This window comes from Capsella rubella, unplaced genomic scaffold, assembly GCF_000375325.1.
Source record: "Capsella rubella cultivar Monte Gargano unplaced genomic scaffold, Caprub1_0 scaffold_7, whole genome shotgun sequence".
NCBI lineage: Eukaryota > Viridiplantae > Streptophyta > Magnoliopsida > Brassicales > Brassicaceae > Capsella > Capsella rubella.
The window spans coordinates 14263762-14275395 of NW_006238917.1; the positions used below are offsets into that span (position 1 = coordinate 14263762).

Consider the following 11634-nt stretch of genomic DNA (forward strand, 5'->3'; position numbering starts at 1 on the left):
TTTTAAAAATTATTTTTTCCTAAGATCTCCAACTTAAGATCCTACCAATAAAGACATCTCAAAACTAAAAACAAAAATACAACTCTTAACCTTTACTTTTTCAAATTTAATAATAAATTAATTTTAAGATAAAAAAATAAGATCTCATTGATGTTGCTCTTAAACCAACATTATCAGCAGCTTCTTAGAAATATCTTAGGCAATTTAACATTTAAATTAAATGCAAAAACTGGGTTTATTATAAAGATACAAAACAAAACCTAATATATACATATGTGGCAATTTATCTTGATACAACCGAGAATACAAGTGGCCTATTTAACTTAGAAATTGGACTTAATAATTGATGGGATGAGCCAGGCCCATGCAGTAGTGCAACGCATAGGCGACTCGCGAAAGCCCAGATAGCAAGCTATCTTAACGGGCTTTCTCCCTTAAAAAATAGAGTTAATATCGTATGGGCCGATGACCCATATATCAGATATTAAACTGATAAGAACAGATACTACACTTGATCTTAGCCAAAAGGCCGAGAAAGGTATGAATTGTTACGTCCCCTGGCCTCGTTATTTATACTACGTCTCTTGTCTTCCACTTTTAAGTTGCAAGCGATGTGGGACTTTAGAACAAACTTTTCAAACAAAACAGAGCAAAACAATAAACCCTCTGAGTCTTTTAGTGGGTTTGAACGAATCCTAATCAATAGTAGTGTTTAGACCTGAAGCCAAACAAAGCCATCAAAATGTCTGATAATTTCGGCACCAATTACTCCATAGGCCTAAAGATTGCATATCTTTTGTAAACTTCAATAGACCTCTCTGAAAATTCTCTGTCATTATATTTGCATCATGGAGTCATCCTCCTTATATTGTGAGGTAGCAAACAGGTGGGAGCATTGACAATGAGATTTCAGTAATACTCGACCCAGAGATAGTGTTTCAGTTGTCGTGTTTACTTTTGTGGGGGTGGAGACAGAGTCCAAAGCTGAGCTTGTTACCTATTACATTAGAGGGAGCTATTTCAGTGGAAAGAGTAGCCATTGCTAGTTGCCTAGTTCATTCGTACATACTCGTGTTATGTTAATTTTTTATATGCAGACAATTTTCTTCATATCGTGGTCGTTCTCTAGACAAAGTCGCGACTTGGTTTCTTCCATTTGTTTACCAACAACTTTGTCATCGATAAATAACTTTCAAAAGAATCTCGACTAGATGAAATCGTGATCAGTATATCACCGCGCCGAATAATCATATGAGCGAGTGATGAGAGAACACTATGCGCCACAAGGAGACATCTCTATAAGACTATTAAGTCTCAAAAGAGAGAACTAAGCACAGACAGAGAGATATAAACAGTAAGATACTCGTGTAACGTTATTAATTTTTGATACTCAGACAATTTTCTTCTTTCTTCATATCGTGATCGTTCTATAGACGAATGACTATTCCGAATCGCGACTTGGGATCTTCCATTTATTTACAAACAACTTTGTCATCGATAAATAGCTTTCAAGAATCTCGACTAGATAAAAACAAACCTTAAAACAGCAAATCTTGATCGGTATCACCCAAGAAGAAGGTCATAACCGAAGAATCATATAAGCCAGTCATGTGTGAACATTGTGTGCCACAACATCTCTATAAGTCTCAAAAAGAGAACAGAGGACATATACAGATAGATATAAACAGTAAAGATCATACCAAAACGAATCATTCCTTAGCTAACTTGTTGTTGAGAAACAAGAACAAGAAGCCCCTGAGGACCAACCAAAATCTCACTAAGAAAACTCAAAACCCCAAACCAAACAACAGGAGTAACATCAACACCAGCAAGAGGTGGAATCACTTTCCTTGTCTGAACAAGGATTGGTTCTGTCGGAGCATAAGCCAAAACGTAAGGAAACTTATCAACAGGAAGCTTCGGGTACCAAGACATAACAATCCTCAAGATGAATAAAAACCCAAAAGCTGATAAAGCTGGTCCTAAGATACCAATCGCCACCTTAGCTGTTCCTGGATCTAAATCTGCCAACAGAGTAACGTTACGCAACGAATCAGAAATCGAATTGGTTTCTTGAACTGTTGTTGTGTCTGCTTCTATGTTGTTGGTCAGTGATGCTGACACTAAGAGAAGAGACTTGGAGCGGTTTCTGAAATTGAGAAAGGGTCGTCGAGGTTTCGCCTGAGGGGAAAAAAAAAGAAAACTTGAAATTAATTTGGAGAGATTGGTTTGATTAATGAAGTGTTGGTGAATGAATCTCACTTACATGGAGCAGCGCCGGAGAGAAAGAGAGGAAGCCGGAGGGAACTGTAGTCATTGTGATGGATTCGAGCGTAAGGTTGAGAAGAGAGACAGCACTTTGTGTTCGGGAAGATAATCTGAGATAACGCGAGTGTGCTGACGTGGAATATGATTATCCCGATCAGTTTAAATATTTTGATACGAAAGTTGTAATTGGATATTTTAAAATTCGATTTATAATTAGGTTTGGATATAAATGGGGATATCAAGAATATCAAAGATATTTACTTAGATAGTTTTAGGACACCTTTTTGTTAAATCAACGTCTAAGATACCTTTGTTAAGGGTGGTCGGACAGCCTCATTGGGGTATTTCATTTGAGTATCTGTACAAATAAATAAATTAAAAAAATATTAAAAGTAAGAGAAAGAGGTGAGAATTGGTTTCTTAATTTCTCTTTTAGGAACTTTTTAAGTACATAATGAGAACCTCTTTACACCACTTATCTGTTTTTTATTGGTTTGTTTTCTTAAAAAACATTTAAATTTAAAAGGTTTAACAAAATTATATAAAATAACATTTATTTACAGGTAAGATCAGGAGCGGATACAGTAAGAGAAGTGTGGGGTCAGCTGACCCCACTAAAATTTTAAATTCATGTTATAATACTTATAATTTTACAATATTTGATATGTTTCTTTTGTTTTGACTTTTCTAAATTTGTGATTTTGCGTTTTGAACTCCTAAATTTTAAAATATGTGTTTTGAACTCTTTAAATTTATGTTATCTTTTCAATACTTTGTGATTTTTTTATTTTTTATATTGTGACACCATTACATACATGTTTTCATAGTTTTTTTTGTTTATTTGCCTCGTATATATTAAATTTATTTTGTGGTTTTATCTTTTTAGATATATATTAAAAAAATATTTTTAAAGGTTTAGTACTTACTTTTAATAATATTTTGACCCCGGTAAAAAAAAATCTGGATCCGCCACTGGATAAGATATCTATGTCGAGGTTATGACCGATGGAGCTGATCTAAGATCTTCTCATCTAGGATGGTCTACATAGTAAAGGTAGGTGGGTAATACAAAGTAGGTGTACATGATATTATTTTGTTGGAAAGTAGGCGTGGAGGCTAAATATTCATATTTATAAGTCTATCGATAACTTATACGTATATATATTCTCTAGCTCACATCTATGTCGTGACTCATGTATAGATATTTGCACACACATAGTTCAATTCAAGCATCACATCTCCAAGAAAATGGATTCTCTTGTGATAACAATTTCACTTGTTTTTGCAATTTTAGCTTCCCTTCTTGTAGAGTCATCAGCTCATAATCATAGTGATGATGGCTATACCCTCGCCACGGCAACACTAAATCCAATTGATGCTTGCTGGCGAAAAAACCCAAAATGGTCGACTAACCGTCAAGCATTAGCACATTGCGCGGTCGGGTTTGGGAAAGCTGCGTTAGGTGGCAAAGCCGGTGCCATATACGTGGTTACAAGCCCATTAGACGACCCTGTAAAACCTAAACCTGGAACCCTAAGATTTGGAGTGATCCAATCAAAACCTCTATGGATCACATTCGCACGTAGCATGGTGATAGTTTTGAAAGTCGAGCTCTCGGTGAACAGCTACAAGACGATTGATGGAAGAGGTGCAAAAGTTGAAATTGCTAATGGGCCATGCGTAAGGATGAGACTTGTGAAGCATGTCATTATACATGGGATAAGTATACATGATTGTAAACCTGGTCCAAAGGAAGGACCTGATGGTGACGCAATCCGAGTTTTTCAATCTTCACATATTTGGATCGATCATTGTTTCCTTTCTCGGAGTCAAGATGGTTTGATCGATGTGATTAGTTCTTCCACGGCTGTCACTATTTCTAATAACAAATTCACGAATCACGATAAAGTAAGTTTATTATATATTTTTACAAAACTGTAACGTCTACAAAAAAAAGTATCAAAATATATATTTGATGAGAAAACTTTGGTATGTTATTATGAAGGTTATATTACTCGGACATGATGACAAGTTTACGGGAGATAAGGTCATGAAAGTTACTGTTGCATTCAACTATTTCGGACCAGGTCTCATTGAGAGAATGCCTAGGTAATGATTATATATGATTAGTTTAAATTATATAACTAAACTAAATATTATAATAGATTTGTGATCTTGAATAACGTGGCAGGGTAAGGAGAGGGTACGCACATGTAGCAAATAATAGATACGATAAATGGAAAATGTATGCCATTGGTGGAAGTGCTGATCCAATTATCTTTAGTGAAGGAAACTATTTCGTTGCTCCCGACAACAAAAACGCTAAAGAGGTATATCTTCATGTTAAACATTATTCATGTGAGAATCCATGCATACGTGTCTTGTCCGAATACAACAACGTTGTGTGTGTATATAATAGAAAAAGAGCTCAGTGAGTATGCTCTGATACCATATTGAATATTCCGATTAACCGGAGAAGAAGAGAAATGACGGAGGAGAGACGAACACCTTAACGATCTAATAATTGTTTGTTACAAAGCTTAGATAGAAAGCATTCCAAACTACTACAGGCATTAGTCGGAAAGCATTCCAAACTCGGGATAGACATTGTGATGGCCTTTCGGGGAGAAGTCCACTTTAAAGCACTTCGGTGTGTTTCTACCGGGGCTAACCGGATCAGCAGATAGGGTTTATCAAAAAAAAAAAAAGCTTACGTAGAAAAATAACGTATACTCAAGCTTTATATCAGCTTGGTTACGACACTAAACCAGAAATTAATTCCAATTTCTGTTAACCGAAGTTAACCAGATTTAACATCCTAATATTGTAGGTGACAAAGAGAGTTGGTAGTGCAGCTGAGATTAAAAAATGGAAATGGGGTACTTCTAAAGACGTTTTCTTGAACGGAGCTTTCTTCGTGCCGTCCGGCGGACCAGCAGTCAAGCCGGCGTACGCAAAAGGAGAGGCGTTTCCGGTGGCTCCCGGCTCTCTCGTCCCTTCTCTTACCGCCTCCGCCGGTCCTCTCAATTGCGTCGTCGGCAAAATATGCTAATCAATTATACTCACCTCACTTATATTACAAGATATTCAACCAAATAGAAAGAAAGAAAAAAGTCACACTTCTTCATTAAACGAAATGTATGGCATAACATAATACTACATCATGTTATGTATACGATGGTAAAATATATTACTTTTGCAGAATTTTTTTTTAATTTATGTTTTAAAATATATTCTAGGAAAAAATGTTTATGAAATAAAATTTATGTATTTTTTTATTTTATTTGTAAAAACCTTAAGACATAAAGGAATAATATAGTCTTGGTTCTTTATAAAGGTAAAAGTTTTGTTTTTCAAGTGTTAAAGTGCCATTGAACTGTCTTCTCTCGTTAGAGTTTACCCTTTGTTTGTCTTCTATTTAATTCTTAATGTTATATTGTTATGATTCATTGGTGTGTGTTTTTTCTTTCTTTGGTGAAATGAGATGTGATGATTCATAATGTTTTAGCTTCTCATTGAACTTGGGAACTAGATCAATGGTTTTCTTATGGATACATGTGTCTATTGTTTTACATTTTTATTGTTTTTCAATAGAACATGCCAGTCTAACCCCTCACAAAATCTTCACGAAGAACTCAACACGTTATTCTTCTGTGGACCTAACATGGGCCTTTTAGGCCTCCTAAAACAGATCGTTCGACGGTTCACTATAAGGTTCCTTCCTTATATCGGCTTTGACACTTACAGAAAATATGAACAGAGAGATTGATATAACGACGACCACTCAGAGATCCTAAATAGGTTTGATCCAAAATTGGTGTATTAATTGGGAGGTACAACATAACAGTTCACGGTCTAAATCTCTTAATCATGCCTAACGTAGTTAACCTAACTATAAGTACATGTGTCTCAAAAAGTATATGAGTATTCATATATAATTATACTAGGTACTAACCCACGGTTTTACCGTGGGTTGAACACTTCATTTGATATAAATTTGAGAATTTATTTTATTATTATTTAATTGAATACTAGAGGATAATCCGTGCTACTGCACGGATGCCATTTAAAAAAAAAAAGTTAATATATATATATATACTAGCAGTTGATCCGCGCTGCGCGCGGGAGGTTTATAATTTTTTTGTTAATTTTTTATTTATATTGTGATATTTTATTTATTTTTTAATTGATTTTCAAAACATATTATAGTTATTTTATCTTGAATTATTATGTTTTAATATTTAAATTTGGATTAAAAGCAATTTCTTATTGATCATGTTATAAACTAATATTTCAGTTTCAATTTTATTTTTTCCCTTTAAAATTTTATATATACAATTACATAAATGTTGTTTTTATTCTACCATAAATTTAAAATTTACTTACATTCTTAAACTCAATAACACATATAAAATTTTAAACTATGATCAATTTAAAATGAAAGTTGAATTATATTAATACCACTAACTAATAAAAAATGAAAGTATTTCTTATTTAAAATTTCATTTATTTACATAATTTATTTTTATTTATATAAATTTTCTATTAATTAAATAAGTAGCATAAATATGCACTAAATGAATGTTTTAAATTTATTTTAATGTAAAAAAATGTGGCTTAAGTGGATGCTTAGGTGGCATCATGAGAAGAGAGAAAAAGCTAACTTTATATATATAGATATATATATTATAATTGTATATATTTTAAAAATGTTACTTGAGATTGTGTTTATTTTTTTATGTTGTAAGTGTTTGGTAAATCAGATGTTTTCACTTGTGAACTGGGTTTAACTGGATAATATGCGACAAGAAACTGGGTACTTTTCCGGTTTAGGATTAGTGTAAATAACTGGTAATCTTATGACTGAAAACAACCATCAAAACTGTCGTTAACCCGCGACCATATGAATCAATTGAACGACGAGATTTTAGAAGTTATAGCATTTTTATTCTTTCTTAAACGATAATACATAGCATTAAAATTGGTTACCATAAAATCTTGATGTATTATTAGTGTTCTTTTTGTTTTATTTGAATGTTAAAAACTTAAACAATTGGTTATTATTTTTTTTTTTTTAGTAAATTATTATTATTGTTAGACTACATATTTTGTTTAACATAATATGGTTATTTAAAAAAAATATCTATTTATAAAACTGCAAAATTTATATAAAATAAATAAAACTTTTAATCAATTGATTGTGGTCAAACCTGGTTAGCCTGAGAATGACGGTTTTGGTATAATGAGTTTTTAGGAGAATCTCAATTACTATGTGCATTGGATTCACCTTGTGCTTTGTTTACTGTGCAATTATTATATTGGAAAAAGTTAGACCATGTTCAATGATAATACTTTCAATGGATGTCTAAAAAAAATAATTTAATTTTTTAAACAAATGGCTGACTAAAATAGGTGTCTAAACTCATAAAAGTGTCTTAAATAAATCACATTAGACAAATTAGTGTCTAAAATTGGATCTCAAAATCAATTAATTAAATTTTTTTTACTTTTTAAGATCCACCTTAAGACACCCCAAATATCACCATTGTACATGTCCTTAAAGGCTATATTATTATACTAGAATTTACCCCGTGGTACACCACGGGTCCACGGGTCCATTATTATTATTTTTCTACTTTTATAAATCGGTTTAATGAATTAGTATATTGAATTGAATGTGTTTCTTTGTAGTTAATAGAAATGTTACGTTGTTATATACACTACAAGAAAACACGTCGATTTCCTACAAAAATATTGGTAGGCAGAATTTCCAATGATGAAAATGGAAAGTTGTAGGAAAAAAGAAGAGAATTTAACTACGAGAAAATTTGTCAGAAATTGGTAGGATTTTTTCCTACCAAATTCTTTTAAATAATAGTTTTGTAGGAATGGCGAATGAAATGAGAAGGAAAGTGGAAGGAAAAGGCGCGAAGGAAACTGGAAGGAATTTTTCCTACGAAATGCCTTCGACAATGAGGTGGAAGGAAATGTCATAGGAAATCGGTAGATATATGGAGGGAAATAAATAGGTAGAAAATCTAAAGGAAATTATTTATAGGAACTTATAAGGAAATTGGAAAGAAAATATTTGTAGGAAATTTGCAGGTTACTTTTCGGTGCTAGCAAGTTGATAATCTAGTGGGATGGGTAAGTTAATAATGCAATGCAAGTTGAGAAATTAGTGCGTAAGTTAATAATGCAATGCAAGTTGAGAAATAAGTGTGAAAATGTGTAAGAAACAGATATTTTTGTACCTATATAAAGACTCGAAGGTTTGTTATGATAATCACACAATCTCTCAATTTCACCTCTCTCTATCATACATCTCTCTTACGAGTTACGAGTGCATAATCGTTTGAATTAAATATTTAGTATTTCCTACCAAAATCTATTTGAAGGAATGCTGGAAGGAATATTAGTGGGAAACTGGAGGGAAACGTTTCGTAGGAATTTAGAAGGAAACAAATTTTCGTAGGAAAAGAAAGGGAAATATTTTGTAGAAAATTAGAAGGAAAAAGTTTCCTACGCGTTTTGGAAGGAAAAAGGTCAAAAATACCCTTCCTCTTTCCTTCGATACCTACAAATTTTCCTTCCGCGCGTTTTTGGTAGGAATTCTTATCAATATCTCACCACCTACGAATTCATACAGGCAATTTTCTACCATTTTTCTCGTATGAATAATGAAAGAAACGGCTGTTTCCTACCATTTTTTTACGCAAATGCTGTAGGAAATCGAGGTTTTTTGTTGTAGTTTCTAAATTTTAATCTATCTATGCGGTTGGTTATTTATTTCTATATGTACGTGTATTTTTAAGATTGTGTAATATATGATAACATTTAGGATTTACCTTGTGATACATGACTATTTTTCTTATTTATTTTAGTATATATATTTTTATGATTTTGTATTATATTTGTAAATTGAGTTTCTTTTATTTTTAATATACACATAAATTGTTTTTTTCCCCGAGCAAAATGTTACATTGATGTATGAGATGGATAAATCTATATATATAAAGTTAGCCTTTCTCTCTTCTCATGATACCACCTAAACATCCACCTAAGCCACATTTTTGTTTTTATATTAAAATAAATTTAAAACATTCATTTAATGCGTATTTGTGTTACTTATTTAATTACTAGAAAGTTTATAAATAAAAATAAATTATGTAAAATAAATGAAATGTTAAAATAAGAATAAAAATACTTATAATTATTTTAATTAGTGGTAATAATATAATAAAACAACATTTATGTAATTGTATATATAAAATTTTAAAGAGGAAAAATAAAACAGAAAGTGAAATATTAGTTTATAACATGATCAAAAAGAAAATAAAATGATATTTCATATATAAAGTTAGCTTTTCTCTCTTCTCATGATGCCACCGAAGCATCCATCTTAGAAACATTTTTATTTTTCCACTAAAATAATTTTAAAATGTGTATTTAATGCATATTTATGTTACTTATAAGTAATAGAAAGTTTATATAAATTAAAAATAAATTATAAAAATTAAATGAAATGTTAAAATAAGAAAAACAATATTATCATTTTTATTAGTGGTAATAATATAATTCAACTTTAATTTAAAACTAATTATAGTTTAAAATTTTAAATGTGTTACTGGATTTTAGAATGAGAGTAAATTTTAAATTCATGGTAGAATAAAACAAAAATTTTAAATTCATGGTAGAATAAAAAAAAATTTCTGTAATTGTATATATAAAATTTTAAACATGAAAAATAAAATTAAAAGTGAAATATTAGTTTATAACATGATGAGAAAGAAAAAAAATTGATATTTCATAAATTGAATCAAATGTTTTTAATCCATATTTGAGTATTGAAAGATAGTCGTCATTGAAGAGAAAATAGTTATAATATGTTTTGAAAATCAGTATAGTCTAATATATGTTAAATGTGAGCCAATAGAAAGTGACAATAAAGTAGATGTCTAAAGGCAATGAGTGCATAGTAGATAATGACGAAAGAACTGTAGTCTAACGTGTTTAAAATAAATTACTAAAACTTGAGAAGATAATAATACACATGAATAAATTAAAATCTTTGAAAATTCATTCATTCATTTATCTAGACAGTTTTTAATACATAAACTTTGATACCATGCAAATACCAACCTAGACTCACAAAAAAAATCAAATTGTCGACCTCAAATATATGAAATTAGTCGATTTTAACATATTTCGAAACAACGACCATTTAACAGTGATGAGTCAAATGACAAGGTGGCAATGACAAGGCGTCAGGGGTGAGTAAAACAACGTCATTTTGTAAATCTTCAATTTTGTTCACCTACACCCAACAAAACAACGTGTTTTTAAAGGACTATTATTAAGGAGAAAATAGTTATGATATGTCTTAAAAATTAATACACACTCTAATATATCTATTATATGAGAGCCAATAGAGATGCAAAAAAATATATCTAGATCAGTCTATAATGTTGCTTTAATACAAGATAACCTGATTAAATGCATACATATGGTGAGCTATTAAATTTGATAACAGTTTGTGAGGGTTACGAGAATTGAAAACTTTTGAAATATCAGGTGGTACCACCTACTATTGAGCCTAATTTAAAGTTAAACAAACAACAATAAAAATTTCAAATACTAAATTATAAAATTAAAAAACCATATGAAAATAGAATAACAAAAAATGACAACAATAAAAAACCAACAAAATGAACTTTAAAAAAAAAACTAAAAAAAATAAAAAAAACTAAAAATATAAATAAAATTACAAACTCCCACGCGCAGTGCGGATAAACAACTTGTATATATATATAGGTAATTTTGCAATAATTTATTTTATGTGTTATTGAATGTATTTCTATTGAAATTGAGAGAACTATAAGTATGTGTATGCTATACTAAAAAACCCCTGATTTTGTAAATTAACTATACTTTTAAGACTTAGTAGTTAATAGTTAGTAAAAATAATTATTGAATGTAAGTAAGTGAGATATAATTGAAATAAATATAAATATTTGATTATGTTTTTAAAATAGTAATATTATTAAAAGACTACATAAAGATTATATTCTTTAAAAAAATATATTGAGTAACTACCAAACAGTAAATTTTATCACAAGTTTAAAATATTAATATTCTTGTAAAATAAAATTTACATTTGCTGTTGCAAGTGACAAATACTCTTATAAATGCTCCACTTTTTGTTATAGTTTTCTTAAATTTTTGTTTGGTTAATATTAATATTACATTATCTTAATTTTTTTGATACCACATAAATTAATAATATGTGGCTTATGTACATAGTTTTAGGTTATGTAATGTTTCACTTCTAAATCGTTGTTGTGGGAACTGTTGATATGATTAAAT

General features: G+C 30.5%; 2 protein-coding genes and 1 non-coding gene across 3 annotated transcripts; 1 reads left to right on the forward strand and 2 right to left on the reverse strand.

The window, feature by feature from the left end:
* Positions 1–346: 346 nt before the first annotated feature.
* On the reverse strand, positions 347–542 carry LOC111829812. The gene has a single exon (XR_002833168.1). It is a non-coding gene; the product is annotated as a U2 spliceosomal RNA (small nuclear RNA).
* Positions 543–1522: 980 nt separating this feature from the next.
* LOC17879070 (protein COFACTOR ASSEMBLY OF COMPLEX C SUBUNIT B CCB3, chloroplastic) lies at positions 1523–2407 on the reverse strand. Its single transcript, XM_006282661.2, has 2 exons — positions 2267–2407; positions 1523–2181 (listed from the first exon to the last, which is right to left on the reverse strand). The coding sequence occupies exons 1-2, from the start codon at positions 2315–2317 to the stop codon at positions 1717–1719; spliced, it is 516 nt and encodes a 171-aa protein (XP_006282723.2). The 5' UTR covers positions 2318–2407; the 3' UTR covers positions 1523–1716.
* A 1109-nt stretch (positions 2408–3516) lies between these two features.
* LOC17878980 (probable pectate lyase 4) lies at positions 3517–5320 on the forward strand. Its single transcript, XM_006285059.1, has 4 exons — positions 3517–4176; positions 4274–4377; positions 4460–4598; positions 5099–5320. Exons 1-4 carry the CDS (start codon positions 3517–3519, stop codon positions 5318–5320), a joined length of 1125 nt encoding a protein of 374 aa, XP_006285121.1.
* The last annotated feature ends 6314 nt before the right edge of the window (positions 5321–11634 follow it).

Bases quoted from the DNA above. Each gene is read 5' to 3' on its own strand.
- LOC17879070 (XM_006282661.2), bottom strand. From the start codon at position 2,317: ATGACTACAGTTCCCTCCGGCTTCCTCTCTTTCTCTCCGGCGCTGCTC. The intron at 2,182-2,266 runs GTAAGTGAGATT...TTTTCCCCTCAG, and splicing joins TCTCTCCGGCGCTGCTCCAT to GCGAAACCTCGACGACCCTT.
- LOC17878980 (XM_006285059.1), top strand. From the start codon at position 3,517: ATGGATTCTCTTGTGATAACAATTTCACTTGTTTTTGCAATTTTAGCT. The intron at 4,177-4,273 runs GTAAGTTTATTA...GTTATTATGAAG, and splicing joins AATTCACGAATCACGATAAA to GTTATATTACTCGGACATGA. The intron at 4,378-4,459 runs GTAATGATTATA...ATAACGTGGCAG, and splicing joins CTCATTGAGAGAATGCCTAG to GGTAAGGAGAGGGTACGCAC.